Source organism: Oncorhynchus gorbuscha, linkage group LG17, assembly GCF_021184085.1.
Source record: "Oncorhynchus gorbuscha isolate QuinsamMale2020 ecotype Even-year linkage group LG17, OgorEven_v1.0, whole genome shotgun sequence".
NCBI lineage: Eukaryota > Metazoa > Chordata > Actinopteri > Salmoniformes > Salmonidae > Oncorhynchus > Oncorhynchus gorbuscha.
In genome coordinates, this window is record NC_060189.1 from 20,166,010 (window position 1) to 20,187,698 (window position 21,689).

General features: G+C 41.7%; 2 protein-coding genes across 2 annotated transcripts; both read left to right on the plus strand.

Annotated features, from left to right (window-relative positions):
- Positions 1 to 391: 391 nt before the first annotated feature.
- LOC124002148 (C-type lectin domain family 4 member E-like) lies at positions 392 to 7,032 on the plus strand. The gene is made up of 4 exons (XM_046309457.1): positions 392 to 911; positions 6,210 to 6,334; positions 6,583 to 6,683; positions 6,814 to 7,032. The coding sequence occupies exons 1-4, from the start codon at positions 782 to 784 to the stop codon at positions 6,962 to 6,964; spliced, it is 507 nt and encodes a 168-aa protein (XP_046165413.1). The 5' UTR covers positions 392 to 781; the 3' UTR covers positions 6,965 to 7,032.
- Positions 7,033 to 16,002: 8,970 nt separating this feature from the next.
- On the plus strand, positions 16,003 to 21,546 carry LOC124002210 (UDP-glucose 4-epimerase-like). The gene is given in 12 exon segments (XM_046309561.1): positions 16,003 to 16,171; positions 17,472 to 17,605; positions 17,897 to 18,012; positions 18,205 to 18,318; positions 18,600 to 18,776; positions 18,927 to 19,040; positions 19,942 to 20,008; positions 20,165 to 20,250; positions 20,389 to 20,466; positions 20,684 to 20,750; positions 20,753 to 20,797; positions 21,138 to 21,546. Coding segments are annotated over 11 exon segments (1,053 nt in total). The 5' UTR covers positions 16,003 to 16,171; positions 17,472 to 17,484; the 3' UTR covers positions 21,206 to 21,546.
- Positions 21,547 to 21,689: the final 143 nt, after the last annotated feature.

Consider the following 21,689-nt stretch of genomic DNA (forward strand, 5'->3'; position numbering starts at 1 on the left):
CAAAAGGCACAATGGGGGCATCTAGTGACCAAAAGCCGGAACAACCCTGGCCAAATCCTGACAAATAGTCTGTGAAATTGTACCTGTAATGGCCGTTGGTGGAAGAAGGTGAGGACCAAGGTACAGCGTGGTACATGTTCATCATTTTAATGGTAAAGCTGAACACTATACAACAAGCAACAAAAGAACAACGAAACAGTTCCATCAGGTGCAAACCACACTAAACAGAAATTAACCTCCCACATAACTCAGGTGGGAAAAGGCTACCTAAGTATGGTTCTCAATCAGAGACAACGATAGACAGCTGCCTCTGATTGAGAACCACACCGCCAAACAACAAAGAAATCCAAAACATAGAAACTGAACATAGAATTCCCACCCTAGTCACACCCTGGCCTAACCAAAATAGAGAATAAAAACTTCTCTATGGCAAGGGAGTGACAGTACCAAAGACTTGTCATTGTAGAACTGTGTCCTCTTGTGTTAGATTGTTTTTTCAGGATAAGTTCAATGTGTGTAGATGTTGGACACACTAATGATCACTGTTCAGTCAGTATACATTGTACAATCAAATCCTAAAGTTAAATATCACACAACTCATTTCAGCCTCATCTCATGGTAAATCTAATCCTTGTAGGCTAAGCCTACGTGCAATGAGTTGGGTCTGATATGTCAGCTTCCTGCATTTAGATGGATTAAAACTCACACACACAGAGCTGTACATTTCAGTGTAGAGAAACACACTGTAACATTCAGATACACACAAACCAAGATAACAAGGATGGCCGTGTCTGTCAGTGCAGGGGATTCTGAAACCATTGAGGTTGAAACAAACCTTTCTGAGGATTCGGCAAATTACTTCAATATGAAGATAAACAGAGCAAAAAAAACCGAGGCAGTCCAAAAATCGGGTAAGAGAGCAATTGCACTTTAGCCTACACAATTGTGTTTGTTGGCTGCTAAAATGGGAAGGTGAAATATTTGAACCACAGTCCTTGCATCCCCAAAGCTTTCTTGCTATAGAAGGTCCAGATTCGCTAGCATTGTAAAATGGATGTGCGTTGTAATATTTTCCAATACATCGCTGTTCTTTCTTCTTTTCCTTGTATTTGTGTCAGTATTGATTTCATTGTCAAAAAATAAATGAAGACTAAAAACCATGGGCTGGTTGTCCAGACACAGATTTAAAGACCTGGATTAAAAATGTGAATATCCTTTGTTTTTTAGGTGAAATACTAGGTATAATCTGGGTCTGGGAAACCGGACCTATGAGTTTTTGAAGTCAGTAACTCCACTCCAACCATGTTCACTGATACAGGGGCTGTGTCCCCAAATGTCACCATATCCCATATGTGGTGCATTACTTTTGACCCAAGCCCTATGTGCCATGGTAAAAAGTAGTGTACTACATAGAGAATAGGGTGCAGTTTGGGGCGCAGCCAGGTTAAATGTGTGTTGGTCCTCAGGTCCTGCAGGTAAAATGCTCTATATACTGGTTGGTGTCAGCTTTGGGCTGATGTGTGTTCTGCAAGTCACTCTGAACATCTCCTTGCATCTTGCCCACTGTGAGTTGAATTACTTCTGTTTATAGTGCTCTTTTAGAATGATAAACTCTATAGCTAGATAGCAAAATGAAGACATTAAAATATACAGATTCATTAAGCAGGACAGTAATGTGTAATGTAACCTTTCTGAAGTTCTCAAATAAAAAGCATATGTTCTGTCCACTGATGAAATAAGAAACACACAGTTTCTTTCAGCAAACTCAACCACAGCTTCTCTGTCTTATTCCAGCTAACTTCTTGAAGGAACAGATAAAATGGTTAGAGACCAGTTATAACAACCTTACTGAAGAGAAAAAACATCTACAGATCAGTTACAACAACCTTACTGAAGAGAAAAAACATCTACAGATCAGTTATAACAACCTTACTGAAGAGAAAAAACATCTACAGATCAGTTATAACAACCTTACTGAAGAGAAAAAACATCTACAGATCAGTTATAACAACCTTACTGAAGAGAAAAAACATCTACAGATCAGTTATAACAACCTTACTGAAGAGAAAAAACATCTACAGATCAGTTACAACAACCTTACTGAAGAGAAAAAACATCTACAGATCAGTTATAACAACCTTACTGAAGAGAAAAAACATCTACAGATCAGTTACAACAACCTTACTGAAGAGAAAAAACATCTACAGATCAGTTATAACAACCTTACTGAAGAGAAAAAACATCTACAGATCAGTTACAACAACCTTACTGAAGAGAAAAAACATCTACAGATCAGTTATAACAACCTTACTGAAGAGAAAAAACATCTGCAGATCAGTTATAACAACCTTACTGAAGAGAAAAAACATCTACAGATCAGTTACAACAACCTTACTAAAGAGAAAAAACATCTACAGATCAGTTACAATAACCTTACTGAAGAGAAAACACATCTACAGATCAGTTATAACAACCTTACTGAAGAGAAAAAACAGCTACAGATCAGTTATAACAACCTGACTAAAGAGAAAAAACATCTACAGATCAGTTACAACAACCTGACTAAAGAGAAAAAACACCTACAGATCAGTTACAACAACCTGACTAAAGAGCGAGACAAGTTCACTGAGCTGGGTGAGTAATAAAGTGTCAAGTGTGTGTGTGTCAGTGTTAAAGAACTTTCTTCTGAAACTTGTCAGTCTATTCATGTTCAGAGAAATTAATGCTATTCCATGCGAGAAATTGCCAAGAAACTGAAGATCTCGTACAACGCTGGGTACTACTCCCATCACAGAACAGCAAAAACTGGCTCTAACCAGAATAGAAGGAGGAGTTGGAGGCCCCAGTGCACAACTGAGCAAGAGTACAAGTACATTAGAGTGTCTAGTTTGAGAAACAGACACCTCACAAGTCCTCAACTGGCAGCCTCATTAAAATGTACCCACATAACACCAGTCTCAACGTCAACAGTGAAGAGGCGACTCCAGGATGCTGGCCTTCTAGGCAGAGTTGCAAAGAAAAAGCCATATCTTTGTCATTATGGGGTATGTTGAGAATTATTTTTTAAATTCAGGCAACAAAATGGGGAACAAGTCAATGGGTATGAATACATTGGACACAACTACTATTGTTCTCAACTTTCTGTCTGCTTGCTTTTTCTTTGTCATCTGTTAATATTGAAGTCAATAGGATTTAAGGGATAGGATTTGCAAAAAGTGCAATTCAATGCCAGAACAACAGCAAAGGACCTTGTGAAGATGCTGGAGGAAACAGGTACAAAAAGTATCTATATCCACAGTAAAACGAGTCCTATATCGACATAACCGGAAAGGCCGATCAGCAAGGAAGAAGCCCCTGCTCCAAAACCGCCATGAAAAAGACAGACTACGGTTTGCAACTGCACATGGGGATAAAGATCATACTTTTTGGAGAAATGTCCTCTGGTCTGATGAAACAAAAATAGAACTGTTTGGCCATAATGACCATTGTTATGTTTGGAGGAAAAAGGGGGAGGCTTGCAAGCCGAAGAACACCATCCCAACCGTGAAGCATGGGGGTGGCAGCATCATGTTGTGGGGATGCTTTGCTGCAGGAGGGACTGGTGCACTTCACAAAATAGATGGCATCATGAGGAAGGAAAATTACGTGGATGTATTGAAGCAACATCTCAAGACATCAGTCAGGAAGTTAAAGCTTGCTCGCAAATGGGTCTTCCAAATGGACAATGACCCCAAGCATACTTCCAAAGTTGTGGAAAAAATGGCTGACTCAGGTACACCAGCTCTGTCAGGGGGAATGCGCCAAAATTCACCCAACTTATTGTGGGAAGCTTGTGGAAGGCTACCCGAAATGTTTGACCCAAGTTAAACAATTTAAAGACTTTGCTACCAAATACTAATTGAGTGTATGTAGAAGTCTGACCACTGGGAATGTAATGAAAGAAGTAAAAGCTGAAATAAATCAATCTCTGTATTATTATTCTGACATTTCACATTCTTAAAATAAAGTGGTGATCTTAACTGACCTAAGACAGGGAATTTTTACTCTGATTAAATGTCAGGAATTGTGAAAAACTGAGTTCAAATGTATTTGGCTAAGGTGTATGTTAACTTCCTACTTCAACTGTGTATATATCTTTTTCTTTTTACCCATTTTTCTCCCAATTGGTAGTTACAGTCTGTCCTATTGTTGCAACTCCCATACGGACTTGGGATAGGCGACGGTTGAGAGCCATGCCTCCTCGGAAACACAACCCTGCCAAGCCGCACTGCTTCTTGACACACTGCTCGCTTAACCCGGAAGCCAGCTGTGCCAATGTGTTGTAGGAAACATTGTTGGGACATGGACATCCCGGCCGGCCAAACCCTCCCCTAACCTGGACGACGCTGGGCCAATTGTGCGCCGCCTTATTGAGCTCCCGGTCGCGGCAGGCTGCAGCACAGCCTGGGATCGAACCCGGGTCTGTAGTGACACCTTAAGCACAGCAATGCAGTGCCTTAGATTGCTGTGTTGCTTGGGAGGCCCAATAGCAACTATTTCACAACCAAGATATTTGAAGTGGCTTTAAGATATCAAGCACGCAAAATGCACAATTGCGCAACGGCCATTTATCAGGGGGTGCTGCAGCAAGGATGCACCCCTACTTCCCGCGGCTATGGCTCCAACTTCAACGTTTTATATTTTATATGTTAATGCATGACTACTAGCAGTGGGTGTTATAATTAGTGTTAGTGTTTGTGTTTGAGTTTTCGTTTCCTCATTTGTTTCCTCATTGGTGAACAAGTCCCAAAATAAATGTGCCTATGATATTAGTATGTACACATAAAGATGTAGACAAATGAATCTCTCTTGAACAATGAAATTCAGAAAATGATGGAGCTCTATTTTAACAGTGAAATATAACAACAATAACCTATTGTCAACTCACAATTCATGACAGTCGCTGGATTAGGTTGTACATCAAAATATCTTGAATCATGCATTCCTGCTTGGACATGTTAGATGTTAGAAACAACATATTTATTGAATAGCCTACCATCTCAGTAGTTCATTACACAGTCTAAAGCAGAACGCGGGATGTTCCCCAATGCTGGAAGGGGAGCCTCGAGTGAAAAAGTTTGGGAGCCCCTGGTCTAAATATATTTTCTATTGAGTGACGCCAACTGAAAAAGTGGCACTGGGGAAAATGTTAGAGACCTGTCAAGGGGTGTGATTTTTAATCTAGAATAACAACTCATTTGGATGTTGGGAAGAAAATTATGCGATAGAATGTTATGCAGAAAAATATGTTGGTAGTACAAGGCTATGGTAGTTGGCTAGTTGGTAGTACAAGGCTATGGTAGTTGGCTAGTTGGTAGTACAAGGCTATGGTAGTTGGCTAGTTGGTAGTACAAGGCTATGGTAGTTGGCTAGTTGGTAGTACAAGGCTATGGTAGTTGGCTAGTTGGTAGTACAAGGCTATGGTAGTTGGCTAGTTGGTAGTACAATGCTATGGTAGTTGGCTAGTTGGTAGTACAAGGCTATGGTAGTTGGCTAGTTGGTAGTACAAGGCTATGGTAGTTGGCTAGTTGGTAGTACAATGCTATGGTAGTTGGCTAGTTGGTAGTACAAGGCTATGGTAGTTGGCTAGTTGGTAGTACAAGGCTATGGTAGTTGGCTAGTTGGTAGTACAAGGCTATGGTAGTTGGCTAGTTGGTAGTACAAGGCTATGGTAGTTGGCTAGTTGGTAGTACAAGGCTATGTTAGTTGGCTAGTTGGTAGTACAAGGCTATGGTAGTTGGCTAGTTGGTAGTACAAGGCTATGGTAGTTGGCTAGTTGGTAGTACAAGGCTATGGTAGTTGGCTAGTTGGTAGTACAAGGCTATGGTAGTTGGCTAGTTGGTAGTACAAGGCTATGTTTGTGCAAATAGAAAGTAATTTAGTGATTTATGTTTACTATAGGCTAATGAAGCAATCAAAATGTGAAATGACTAAAAATAAAGGGCATTCATTTTGATAATAACTAGACTAAATCATTATTCAACTGACAAAAAAGTGACTAACACTGAATTATATTTTAGTCAAAATTAGTAAGATTAAACTAAATCTTTAAAAAAAGAGTGCTAAAATTAACACTGGTGTGTGTTGGATCAGCTAATAGCTCATGCAATCTCCAGCTGGTAGAAAGCACTTTCATATTTTCATATTTTCTCCTGATCTCTGTATGAAAGAATGGAGGACGTTTAACACCAGCTTGTACTACATCTCCAATGACTATAAAACTTGGGAAGACAGCAGACAGGACTGTCTGAAAAGAGGAGCAGACCTGGCAGTCATAAACAGCGAAGAGGAACAAGTGAGTGAGTGAGTGAGAGAGAGAGAGAGAGAGAGAGAGAGAGAGAGAGAGAGAGAGAGAGAGAGAGAGAGAGAGAGAGAGAGAGAGAGAGAGAGAGAGAGAGAGAGAGAGAGAGAGAGAGATTGCCTGTTGTCAGTTCAGACCTTCAAGGTTCAAACCAATGATCCTCAGGCTACAGGTCTCATCAAAACTTCCCTGCATTCAGTGAAGTTGTATCATGACGTAACTGTTGCTTTCTTTCTTCCAAGGTGTTTATCAGTCAACTGAACACCAAGCCCCGGATAGGTCTGATTGACAAGGATTCTGAGGGGACCTGGAAATGGGTGGACGGAACCCCACTGACCACAGCGTAAGAGATCGTAACGGTTTCTCATAACATCATTTTTTAAATGTATTATTAAACCATCGCACGGTCGGTCAAAGTATTTTTAACACATGATTTGGGATGAGTTGAAATGTAACATCAGTATGGTTTGTAGGTTTTGGTCTACTGAAGAGCCTAATGATCGAGCTGTGGATGGAGAGGACTGTGTCAGCCTTTATTACCATACCCAGCCTGTATTGAAGAACTGGAATGACCTAGCATGCAACACAGCATTTATGTGGATCTGTGAGATTGTAAATGGCTGATCCACAGACAAACAGACACTCAGATTCTGTAAATACACACATGCAGGGAGACACACACACACACACACACACACACACACACACACACACACACACACACACACACACACACACACACACACACACACACACACACACACACACACACACACACACACACACACACACAAAAACACACACACACACACACACACACACACACACACACACACACACACACACACACACACACACACACACACACACACACACACACACACACACACACACACACACACACACACACTGACTCACTCACACACACAGCTTTTACTTTTTAGGAGGTAAGAATGTACACACACCCTTAGAGATAGCTTCTTTTTTTTTACATGTATTCTTGTTTCTTGTTTATAATACATGAATTACAGATGTTATTTGGCATTTTAAGTATTTGCTTTACTGTTATTAGCCATTACTGGATTGCATTCACTGTGGAACCATTTTCACAAGTATGTGGTACATTTCCATAAGTCAGTACAAAACTCCAAACTGGTCACACTTGTAACGGAGCCGGTCTTTCATTAAAAACCTCTCATTGTGCATTCATTTGGATTGTAAACATCTCTCATCACATAACCATTGATTCAACATATACGTTTATTGTGAAATGTAATGAGAAGATTGGTTTAATCACCAGATCACAACATAATGATACAGTATCTTTTTAATTTAGTCGTTTTAACTACTAGTTAATGCAGTAGCAAGCAATGCAAGATACGTGTTTCAAATGGACCTTAGAAGTGCTGATAGTAATATGCTACAGTTCTGTAAGTTACAGTAGATTACACAGTTTTCACATTAGGCAATACACTTACATTTCCCCAACATAATTGACAGAAATGCGTAGTCAAGGGTGTGGTCAATGAAGACATCCTCAACAATCAGTCATGCAAAAAAACAGGTGTTCTGTCTGTAATCAAACGGAAGAAATTAAATGCAACAAATTAAATGAATGACAATGAAACATAACGTTTAGCAAGCGTTAATTTGCATCAAACAGGGTTTTGTGCATTTGGCCATAAATTCTCATCCATATCACAGTGAATTGTTCATGCACCTCGGGAAAAATATTTTGGCATGGTGAATCCAAGCTTGACATTGGTCTGCATTGATGTTGTCGCATGCCTCATCCATTGTCAATAGAAAGGGTGGCACGCTCATGGGGATGGTGATCGTACACCTTCCACCTCCATGCTGCAAATAAATCCTCAATACGGGTGAGGAAGGAGAGTTTTGGGGCATGTACTGTATAGGGTCACGAATTGAGGATGGGCCCGTAACCATGCCTGAACCACCACTGCATTGTGGAACCTGACGTTCTACCACACAATGACATAAATTAATCCTTCCCCTTGTTAGGCCTGCTCAATTTCATTGAGAAACACAATGAGGTGTACAGCTTTGTAGGATACAAGTAATGGCCTACGTACTACCACACCATCGTCAGAGATAGCTGCGCGCATGGATATGTGTCCAGGCACTTGAACTTTGTCCAGGCACTTGGACAATCGCCCGTTGGCCAATGAGGTTCCGCACACGGCGCCGAGGATTCATCTTCATCAACAAAGACATACAGTGCATTCGGAAAGTATTCAAACCCCTTGACTTTTTTCACATTCTGTTAGGTCACAGCCTTATTCTAAAATTGATGAAATAAAAACATTTCCTCATCAATCTACACAATCTACTGTAATGGGTGTATGCTGGTGGCAGGGACGTCAGTCGCAGGAGAATGAACTTGGTATAAACGGAGTCGTTTAATAAGTGCTCACAAAACTCCCAAGACCAAAATATACAAAATAATAACCTGTCGCACACCAGAACATAACATACAATCAAACAATCACCGACAAGGACATGAGGGGAAACAGAGGGTTAAATACACAACATGTAATTGATGGGATTGGAACCAGGTGTGAAGGAAGACAAGACAAAACCAATGGAAAATGAAAAATGGATCAACGATGGCTAGAAGATCGGTGACGTCGATCCCCGAACACCGCCTGAACAAGGAGAGGGACCGACTTTAGCAGAAGTCGTGACAAATACCCCATAATGACAAAGCAAAAACAGGTTTTTAGACTTTTTAGCAAATGTATTTTTTTTAAATCAATTTATTGGAGATGATTTGGAGAGGCACACACCTGTCTATATAAGGTCCCACAGTTGACAGTGAATGTCAGAGCAAAAACCAAGTCATGAGGTCAAAGGAATTGAAAACATTTCTGCAGCGTTGAAGGTCCCCAAGAACACAGTGGCCTCCATCATTCTTAAATGGAAGAAGTTTGGAACCACTCTTTCTAGAGCTGGCCGCCCGGACAAACTGAGCAGTCGGGGGAGAAGGGCCTTGGTCAGGGAGGTGACCAAAAACCCAGTGGTTACTCTGACAGAGCTCCAGAGTTTCTCTGTGATGATGGAAGACACACCTCAGTAAAAGGCACATGACAGCCCGCTTGGAGTTTGCCAAAAGGCACCAAAAGGACTCAGACCATGACAAACAAGATTCTGTGGTCTGATGAAACCAAGACTAGTCAAGTGTGACCAGTATGGAGTTTTGTACTAAGAGTTGTGAAAACGTGTGAAAATAGTACCACAGCGATTAAAACAAACTGTAACGACAGTACCCACTACACCACACCCCCTTCTGCTACCACTGTTTCCTCTCAGACCACTCCTGTTCCACACCAAGCTTCATTAAACAGATGGGCATTCAGGCCGATGGTTAAAGGCATCGATAACATTACAGTTGTTGGGGTAGATATATTAGTTCAATTCAAAGATATTCATCCCATAATATGCAATTCTGCTGGCCAAGTAGCTCTATGAGTGTATTACTATAAGTTATATGGCACAGATGAGTATTATTGTACATCAGTCAAGGGAGATCTAATGAGAGAGATGGTTGGGGTGGAGTCTGAAGGACTAGCCACACTGAGCTCTCTACTGCTGCTGCCACTAATGAGGATAATTACCACAGTATTGACATTACCGCATCTGAGGGAATGGAGTGTGTGTGTGTGTGTGTGTGTGTGTGTGTGTGTGTGTGTGTGTGTGTGTGTGTGTGTGTGTGTGTGCGTGTGTGCGTGCGTGCGTGCGTGCGTGCGTGCGTGCGTGCGTGCGTGTGTGTGTGTGTGTGTGTGTGTGCGTGTGTGTGTGTGTGCGTGCGTGCGTGCGTGTGTGTGTGTAAGTTTTGTCCTGCTTTGAACGAATTACAGTAAATTGACAACTATCTTCAAGTAAAATGTTATTTGTCACATGCGCCGTATACAACAGGTGTAGACCTTACCGTGAAATGCTCACTCTCTCTTTCCCTCTCTCTCTCTCTCTCTCTCTCTCTCTCTCTCTCTCTCTCTCTCTCTCTCTCTCTCTCTCTCTCTCTCTCTCTCTTCTGTTTTTTCTCTTGCTCTCAGTCTGTCACTCATCCTCAGCATCTCAATCTGTATTTGTTAGCCTATAATAATTGTATTTGTGACTCATATCCGTTATATCAGATTCTAGTTTGTGCAAGGTAATTAGCAGAAGGGAAGCCTCCACACCATGAGGAAACGTCTCATGACATCATCAATTAGCATGCCAAATGAAAGGAACTTTTAGTTCCGGTTGGTTCCTTCAGAGATGAGTGTCAATAAAGGTTAGGAGAATGGAGGCGGTAATGGTAAGACAAAGAGAGGGAAGGAATACATGTGTGAGAAATAGAGGGGGCGAGAGAGAGAAAGGAAGGAGAGATGGAGGGAAGAGAGAGAGTTAAGATTGGATAGACTGTGTCTCCCCACAGGTTTCTAATCTCTAATCAGCATTGACTAACACAGACTGCTGTGAAAGGTTCTCAGTGCTAATGCAGGCTGCCATTCATATGGAGCCTCTATATCCAGCAGGGACCAGTGGATGAGCTGAAGAGAGGAGAGGATTAACAAGCACTCGGGCAGGGAGCGGCACACATACACACACACACACACACACACACACACACACACACACACACACACACACACACACACACACACACACACACGCACGCACACACACGCACGCACGCACGCACGCACGCACGCACGCACACACACACACACACACACACACACACACACACACACACACACACACACACACACACACACAGACAGTCCTTCTGGATGGTCACATATTTCAGTCTTTCAGATAGACTCTCGCTCTCTTATTCTCTCTCTATGTGAAGGGACCAGTGATTTCTTTTGGACCATGCAAGTATTTACAGACTCCCAGTGGGCATTGCACCCTCTACTGCTGTGATTTGGAACTACATGCAGAGTGAAAGCAAATTGAAAATGTTGCAATTCAACGGCATGTTGCAAATAATGACATAAAAACATACAAAAAGTTAACAACAGTGTATGATGCACTAAAATACAAACTAGTCCATTGATATGTGGTATTCTTTTAAGTATGATAACATTTTGTTAAGAAATGTCATGCTCTAGACGACATGCTCCGCCTAACACTTCCCCTTTGGTCAGTTTGTTACATTTTTCTGTAAGTTAAACACTGTTGTTGTTGTATAGACCCACAGCTCACCAGCTAGTCTCCAGATTCTGTCCGCCTGTCATCGCTGCCTTCCTCAGTATCATCATAGTAATTCCCCTCATCCTCCTCCTCGTCCAGACGGCCTTTCAGAACCCTCAGCTCTGATGGAGATACATATCAAAACAAGTCAAAGGTCAGTGTTTGACTGGAAAAACATCCTTTCTTACATATTGAGTCCCTTATGGTTAGTATCTGCAGCTCTGACTCACCCTGTCTGAGCGTTGTGAGACAGGTGGACGCAGATGTCTCCCACAGTGCATTGTGGGAGATGCAGAAGTAGATCCCTGCATCTGAGAGATGGAGATTCTGCATCTGCAGCTAGGTAGAGACTGTGTACACTACCGGTCAAAAGTTTAGAACACCTACTCATTCAAGGGTTTTTCTTTATTTTTACTATTTTCTACATTGTAGAATAATAGTGAAGACATCGAAACTATGAAATAACACACATGTAATCATGTAGTAACCAAAAAAGTGTAAAACAAATCCAAATATATTTTATATTTGAGATTCTTCAAATAGCCACCGTTTGCCTTGATGACAGCTTTGCACACTCTTGGTATTCTCTCAACCAGATTCACCTGGAACGCTTTTCCAAAACTCTTAGCTCCGGTTGGTCCCTTCAGAGATGAGAGTGTCAATAAAGGTTGGGAGAATGGAGGCGGTAATGGGAAGACAGATCTCTGGGGGCTCTAACACTCCTGGCTGTAATGCAGAGACCTTACAGCCAAACACAATGTTGTTCCCAAGTGTAGTTGGACAGTTCTCTGGGGGCTCTAACAAGATGTTGTTCCCAAGTGTAGTTGGACAGGTCTTTGGGGCTCTAACACAATGTTGTTCCCAGTGTAGTTGGGCAGGTCTCTGGGGGCTCTAACACAATGTCATTCCCAAGTGTAGTTGGACAGGTCTCTGGGGGCTCTAACACTATGTCGTTCCCAGTGTAGTTGGACAGGTCTCTGGGGGCTCTAACACAATGTCATTCCCAAGTGTAGTTGGACAGGTCTCTGGGGGCTCTAACGCTATGTTGTTCCCAGTATAGTTGGACAGGTCTCTGGGGGCTCTAACACAATGTCATTCCCAAGTGTAGTTGGACAGGTCTTTGGGGCTCTAACACAATGTCGTTCCCAGTGTAGTTGGACAGGTCTCTGGGGGCTCTAACACAATGTCATTCCCAAGTGTAGTTGGACAGGTCTCTGGGGGCTCTAACGCTATGTTGTTCCCAGTATAGTTGGACAGGTCTCTGGGGGCTCTAACACAATGTCATTCCCAAGTGTAGTTGGACAGGTCTTTGGGGCTCTAACACAATGTCGTTCCCAGTGTAGTTGGACAGGTCTCTGGGGGCTCTGGAGATGCGAGGGGCTGTGCGGGAGAGGAACGGCATATAGACATGTGAGCTTACATTTGGGCTGTTTTGACACAACATATCCACATGGCTTTTCAGAAATGTAATAATGTAGTGAATTAAAAAAATATGATTTATAGTTAAGCGCTAAGTTATAAACCTATAAACCATGTAACAGCAACAATTTCTATACTGTATTCATGGTCCAATAGCTTCTACCTGACTGATGCTATAATAATAAATGATTATAGTCACCAGAGTAGCATGGTCCCTGTCCAGTGAGCCTCAGAGTGGTCCCTTTTCGGCTGGCTGCCTCTCTTAGCTGACACAGGTTGGGGTAGTTACATCCATCAGAGCCACACACAGAACCATGTGCCTCACACACACACTTAAGTTCTGGTTCTCCCCTCCCACGGCCACTCCCCCTCCGTCCTCTCCTGGTTCTCCTCTAGACGCAGCCAGCTACGGTGCTGGAGGGGCACCCCAAGGATCGGACTAACACACACACTCACACAGACACACACAACCATACCCCAGCCCAGGCCATAGCACCTGCATCCTACAGCAAGCACACACACACACACACAAATGCTCTCCGAGTCAAACACAGACAGAGCAATTTCTTAATAAAAACGTACAGAGAGAGGAGACACCAACATATATCCAGCACCAAACTGCAGAAGGGTTGTTTCTGTAGAGTCAAATCCCCTGACTCAGTCCAAAGCTCGAGAAAGTTGATCCGGCTGTTAATCTGTGAAAGCCTGTGGTTCATGGGGCGGCAGGTAGCCTAGTGGTTAGAGTGTTGGGCCAGTAACTGAAAGGTTGCTGGATTGAATACCTGAGCTGACAAGGTAAAAATCTGTCACTCTGCCCCTGAACAAGGCAGTTAACCCACTGTTCCCCAGTAGGCCATCATTGTAAATAAGAATTTTTTCTTAACTGACTTGCCTAGTTAAATAAATAAAAACATGTGTTGTTCTTCTCTGAGCTGAATAATAATGTTCCCTTTTGTATTTAGTGCCAGGCTTTGTTTGGGCCTCCTGGATTGTTGGATTTTTATCTGTACTTGTTCCAAAAGTATTTTGTTTTCCTTTTTCAAATATTTCCCCTCAGTTCATGTTCCCCCAGTTTTAGAGAAAGCAGTTGAGGTGTGAGGAAATTGTACCCCCCAAATTCTCATCTCTTCTTTTCTCCCTCTTCTCTCCTCCGTCACAGTGTCTGCCTCCGTCACAGTGTCTGCCAGTGTTCCTTGGCAAGGCAGGACTGCCGCAAGGGTTTCAAAAATGGCACAACATATTATTTCATATAGGCATTCATGTGGGGATGCCTCCACTCCTTTATATCTGTGAACCGCACAGACCATAAGGACCTTACAGATGACACACTGAAACACACATCTACAATACTATGACATCTAAATGTAGATTTTATGATGAAATCCTTTCGGTTGTATCATCCCTCTCTCTCCCCTTGTCTGCAGTGAATCTGTCTGCATTTTGGGAATAGATGGGAAAGAGTGTTATTTAATATCAGTTGTACTGTGCAATTTTGAAACATGTTTTTTTCTTATTTGTTAAAGAAATTGTTTTAGGCCTACAAACAAAGAGGCATTGTTCTGACTTGAGGGTTCGTGTTTCATTAGCGAAGACCCACTGGGCACAGATGTCAATGTCTATTCCACATTGGTTCAGTGTAATTTCATGGAAATTACGTGGAAACAACATTGATTCTATCAGTGTGTACCCATTGGCGAGAGTATCAACAAGCTTATAAATGTATTGTGGTGTGTGTGTGTGTGTGTGTGTGTGTGTGTGTGTGTGTGTGTGTGTGTGTGTGTGTGTGTGTGTGTGTGTGTGTGTGTGTGTGTGTGTGTGTGTGTGTGTGTGTGTGTGTGTGTGTGTGTGTGTGTGTGTGTGTGTGTGTGTGTGTGTGTGTTCTTCGAGGGATTTTTATCATTAGCGGGTATCGGCCTTAATCTGCTCTGCATGTTCTACGTTGTACACTGAGGATATGTTTGCAGAATTCTGCATGCAGAGTTTCAATTTGGTGTTTGTCCCATTTAGTTAATTCTTGTTTGGTGAGCGGACCCCAGACCTCACAACCATAAAGACCATGGGTTCTACAACTGATTCAAGTATTCCTAGCCAGATCTTAATTGGTATGTCAAATTTGATGTTCCTTTTGATGGCATCGAAGGCCCTTCTTACCTTGTGGATAAACCCCCATATCTATTGGGTGAAATATCACAGTGTGCAATCACAGCAGCACTATTTGTGAGCTTTTGCCACAAGAAAACGGCAACAAGTGAAGAACAACCCATATTTTAATTTTTATTATTTTCCATTTTGTACTTTAAGTATTTGCACATTGTTACAACACTGTGTATCAACATATTATGACATTTGAAATGTCTTTATTCTTTTGGAATTTATGAGTGTGAGTGTTTACAGTTCATTTTGTATTGTTTATTTCACTTTTGTTTATTCTTTACTTCACTTGCTTTAGCAATGCCAATAAAGCCCCTTAAATTGAAATTGAATTGAGAAAGAGGGAACGAGAGAGAGGAAGGGTTGAATTGTTAGACTTTTTCTGAAATTTCCATGCCTTAAATGTGGGCATAGATAGGTACATCTGGCCTCTGGCCAATAGTGCCCCAAGCTCTCTGCCACCACAGTCACTGTACTGTCTAATAGTCAAAGGCGTGGTTTCCATCGAGTGATTTCTGACGTCGGAGCATGTGAGGCTTCCTTGTTTGACGCCATTCACGTGTCAGTGCCAGGAAGTTAGCGCAAGTGGTCCGTAGATTTTCTAACTGAACCGGGTGACTTTACAAAAATAAAAGTCCTCTCTGATAAATAGAAAATAGACCGTATTTCTGTAAGTCAAATATTATAATTTCTGATAATACAATTATAACATCTTAAGTCTCCACGAAGAGAAAGCTCTACTGCAGGAATATATGTTTAAATAGTCATGAGGAGGCACAAAAAAAGTGAATATTATTCAATCCAGTAAATATGGCTTTTATTTTGAGAAAAAAACAGCTATACGCTACCGGATGTAGTATCTGATTGTTCTGACTTAACACAGCTCCACGTCTCTCTCTGAACAGGAAGCAAGAAATATGTCAAAACAGGACAGGGAGAGACGTCCCTTGTTTCAGGTGATAGCTTAATTCTGTCAAAGCAGCCCTTTACACACTCCTATATTCTTCGGACGTCTTCCTTCCCGGGAATTACAATTCATTTGGTGTAAAGGACGTACAAGTAAGTATTTTCATTCATGAATGATTTTCTGGGTGAATGACAGTGTTAGGATTTATCCAGTTATGACAGCTTAGCAATAACTAAAATCAGAAGAGTTGAATGAATGTTTACTTGTTTACTGCCGCTATAAACTGTATAATGAATTTAAGACTTTAGTGGTCGGATGACTTATTACAGACAGGATTGAGAGAGTCAAGCATAACATAGCAGTCCAATGACATTTTATAACTGACTGATTATGCTGATGTGTCTCCTTGATGTCAGGAAATGCACAAAAAAAGGCCAGGAATCAGTCATATTCCAGATTATGTTCAATGCATCTACAGTGTAATCTGATATTAGGGACACTGGCAATGTTCAAATGGATCAAACCCGTAATGTCTCATGGGTAAATTGTGACTGGCTGACTGACTGATGGATCTACAAATAATAATGAGTAGTTATTTATGATGTAAAGTTTTATAAATAGGTTTTATTGGTCAGTCAGTCACAATTTACCCATGATACATTATGATTTTTATCCTCTTGAACACAGCCTCTCTTTACTGCACCAATGTTATCTTTTCATCCTCTATATCCTGGTCGAACAGGTGCACTGAATGGTGACGTGGGACTGGGTGGGGTGGGGGATTGAAATTGAATAGCCAAACCGCATACCTCTTTTAAAAATTCTAGCTTGACAAGCCCTCCAGGTTTTATGGGTTGCTCTCTTAGACAAAAGGTAACCTGGGCTGTTCCTGAAATACTATTACAGTCTAATGAAAGTCAGATGAAATCAAAGTTTATTGTTCTGTGTAGCTCCTAACAATGACTGAGTAAAATGTCAAAAATAAATTCAATTCAAATGTGTGGTGGGCCTTGGAAAAAAGCCAGGACCAGCCAATCAAGAAATGAAAATACTCCTTTGAATGGTTTATATTTTTGTTCTGGGCAACAATGCTGAAACAATTTAAAAAATACAAGAAATGAAGAATGGTGGGGCAAATCTGATTTAACAAGCCAAACAGCACTGTAGCAGTAATCAAATGCAATCTATACGTATGTACACTGGGAGAAATTACACAAGATGAGCAGGGAACATAAACTCTCTTAAGGGTTAGTGCATTCCTATAATCACACCATGAGTTGTTCATCATAAAACATGCTCCTCCGCATTTGTTTTTCCTGCAAAGCTCTAGTCAGACATTGATCTTTAGGATTTCAATAAGGTCGATCTGAACACGTCTCTAGTATGTTGCTGTGTCCATTAATGTTGTTGTCATGTGTGTTGCTGTTGTGTGATGTGTTCTGTCTTTGTAAGGCAGGCATTCAGGATGGCACAGAAGGTCCTGGTGACTGGGGGAGGAGGCTACATCGGCAGCCACTGTGTGGTGGAACTGATTGAGGCAGGATTCTGCCCCGTGGTCATAGATAACTTCAGCAATGCTGTCCGAGGTAAGTGTCCTTAGTTTGCCCGGCGTAACTTTGAGAGTGATAGTGATGTAACGCACGTTATCTGTTTGACAGTTACTGTTTGTTTTGGGTGAGAACAGTTACAGTAAAGGTGTGTGTGTGTGTGTGTGTGTGTGTGTGTGTGTGTGTGTGTGTGTGTGTGTGTGTGTGTGTGTGTGTGTGTGTGTGTGTGTGTGTGTGTGTGTGTGTGTGTGTGTGTGTGTGTGTGTGTGTGTGTGTGTGTGTGTGTGTGTGTGTGTTGATCATTGTTCCACATCCTGATGTTTTATGGAGGAGAAGGAGATGTCCCTGAGAGCCTGCGGAGGATAGAGAAGATCCTGGACACCAGCATTGAGTTCCATGAGCTGGACCTGCTGGACCGCCCAGGCTTGGAGAAGCTTTTCAAACAGGTTAGAAACTACACTCATCCCTGCTGAACAGTGTTCCAATGCATTTGCTTTAACTAGGCACCAGAGTTTTACTCTTCAGGTCATGTGTTCCGGGACAGCTCCTGGCCCTATTATTAGTTTTACTCAAGACATCACTCACCTTTGTCTTTATTAAGTGTTTACTTGTTTGTCTCTGTCTTAATGTTTTAACAGCATTCATTCAGTGCTGTAATGCATTTTGCTGGTCTGAAAGCAGTGGGTGAGTCAGTTGAGCAGCCATTGAGGTACTATCAGGTTAACCTCACTGCAACCATGAACTTGCTTGAGGTAAGTTAGAACACCCCAATCTCAGCTTGCCTTGCATCATTTGAAGTGACCTATTCTGTAATGGCTGCTTTCCGAGAACCGCTACCTAAGTGCATGGGTGCTGGTGTGTATTGTTTGTCTTTTAATTTATGAGCAGCTACTAATGTTTACGCGATGCTTGCAATAATCTCAACCAACCTCGGGATGTTAGTCTGTATGCTTAAGCGTGTGTGCTTTAGATTGCTGTCTCAACGGCTGCTGTCCGTGTGTGTGTGTCGTGTGTGCATCTGCATGTCTCCCAGGTGATGCAGACTCATGGCGTGCGCAATCTGGTCTTCAGCAGCTCTGCCACGGTGTATGGAGACCCCCAGCGGCTTCCCATAGATGAACAACACCCTGTTGGGGGGTGCACCAACCCCTATGGCAAGACCAAGTACTTCATAGAGGAGATGATTATGGACCAGTGTAAGGCAGAGAAGGTACTGTACCTACCCCAGGCTCTCTATTCTTCAACACACACCCTGACCATCTGTCACATACATCCCATGCATGATAGATGTCCTGAATAACAGTTTTTATAACAATGTGTATAATGATAATAATGCCCATACTACTTCATGTATTCCCAGGACTGGAACTCGGTGCTGCTGCGGTATTTCAACCCTATTGGGGCTCACTCCTCTGGGCTCATCGGAGAAGACCCTCAGGGCATCCCCAACAACCTGCTGCCCTATGTCGCCCAGGTAACCACAAATAATGTTTATCCACCATGAATTATGTGGTATCCAACTTTGAACTTTTGCTTTTCTAATTTCTGTTATTTTCACCGGGATGTATTTTTGTACTCTGAACAAAAAATATGAACGCAACATGTAAAGTGTTGGCCCCACGTTTCATGAGCTGAAATAAAAGAACCCAGGAATGTTCCATACGCACAAAAAGCTTATTTCTCTCAAATGTTGTGCACAAATTTGTTTACATCCCTGTTAATGAGCATTTCTCCTTTGCCAAGATAATCAATCCACCTGACAGGTGTGGCATATCAAGAAGCTGATTAAACAGCATGATCATTACACATGTGCACGCAATACCACAGATGTCTCAAGTTTTGAGACTTCAGGAATGTCCACCAGAGCTGTTGCCAGATGATTTAATGTTCATTTCTCTACCATATGCCACCTACAACCTTGTTTCAGAGAATTTGGCAGCACATCCAACCGGCCTCGCAACCGCAGACCACGTGTATGGCGTGGTGTTTTGCGAGTGGTTTGCTGATGTCAAGGTTGTGAACAGAGTGCCCCCATGGTATGAGGAGAGTTATGGTATGGGCAGGCATAAGCTACAGACAACAAACACAATTGCATTTTATCAATGGCAATTTGAATGCACAGAAATACCATTACGAGATCCTGAGGCCTATTGTGAGGCCCATTTTCTTTTAAGGTATCGGTGACCAACAGATGCATATCTGTATTCTCAGTAATGTGAAATTCATAGATTAGGGGCTAATGAATTGAATTACATTGACTGATTTCCTTATGAACAGTAACTCGGTAAAATCTTTGAAATTGTTGCATTTTTATATTTTTGTTGAGTATAATTGACTTAACTTTAAGTGCTGTGGCTTTCTATTGTCTAACCCAGGTTGCCATTGGTAGAAGAAAACACCTCAATGTGTTTGGGAATGACTACGACACTATTGATGGAACAGGTAATGATGACTGACTTTATGCTTAAAGAAAAAATAGGGTTGATTGATATTCAATGCGGTTTTCAATCAATCAGTCATAACCTTGTCTGATGGTAAATGTCAAATCATATTTATTTTACAGAAATGCATCCAATTGTGAATAATCCTTCTCTATAGGGGTGCGAGATTACATCCATGTTGTGGATTTGGCCAAAGGACACATAGCTGCTCTCAAGAAACTGAAGGACAATTGTGGATGCAAAGTACAGTATACAGGCTGGCTTACCTGACCCCACTGTTACATGTTTCATGTGTCCTGTCTTTCCTCATTCATTCACAATTGCTCTTGTCTCATCCATTGTCTTATAGAAACGTGACATTTTCCCCTCATCTCCCTCTAGGTGTATAATTTAGGAACAGGAACGGGTTACTCTGTGCTCCAGATGGTAAAGGCTATGGAGAAGGCCTCAGGGATAGAGGTGAGTGACTTGACCCCTTTTTTAAACTTCAGAGCCTTCATCCATCAGTATTCCTGTATTTTATATGTATTACTTCTTAATTACAGGGAATGGAATCCTTTTTAGGTCTTCATGTGTAGAAAGCAGCTACTTCAAGCGATACCTGTCTGACCGCTAATTTCAGACCAAACAATTTCACGTGGGGGTGGTTGTACTGTTATGATTGTCTTTGCCACAGATCATGTACCTGATTGCCCCCCGACGAGGAGGAGATGTAGCGTCCTGCTATGCTGACCCCCGTCTGGCTGAGAAGAGCTGGGCTGGAAAGCTGACTTCAACCTGGAGAGAATGTGTAAGTAAACCTTTAATGAACTACCTACCACTTTCTGTAACTGTTACTCTTGAGTTTATACATCGTTTGTCATCACACCACGACAGCCCCAGTGCTCAGCACAATCCTGATTCTATAGAGTATAATAATAATACGGGGCGGCAGGTAGCCTAGCTGTTTAGAGCGTTGGGCCAGTAACCGAAAAGTTGCTGGTTCTAATCTCCGAGCCAATTAGGTGAAAAACTGTCAATGTGTCCTTGAGCAAGGCACTTAACCCTAATTGCTCCTGTAAATTACTCTGGATAAGATCAATTATCTGCTCAAATGTAATAATGTCATGCCTCTGGTAATGTCTTCCAAGGTAAGGACCTGTGGCGCTGGCAGTCCAAAAACCCAACCGGATTCACCAATAACGGCCCGTCTTCATGAGATGTTAATCTCATTGAGTACCTTCTTCACTTCCTCCTAAATTACTGGGCCAAAGCAACAACAAAAAATATCACATTCACACATGAAGAGACCTCAAGACAAAATGAATGATTTATATTTCATAATGATTTAATATTATGTTGTTGATTCCTTATAGCTACTTTCACTAAGACTATTCTCTAATGCTTAGATAAAAAAATACCATGTCTTATATCTGTTTGTCTTGTCATTTATATACATTTATATTGTCATAGACATGTTCTGTAATTATTTAATAGTTGAGTCTAGAGCTATAAAATGGGGAAATAAAATAAATTGTATTGCGTTTTGATTTCATTGGTGACCCTGGTAAGAGTTTATGTGTTGGGGGGGAGTATTTGAGGAATATTTCTTGCTATAATACATTTATTTATTTAACTAGGCAAGTCAGGTAAGAACACATTCTTATTTTCAATGATGGCCTAGGAACAATGGGTTAACTGCC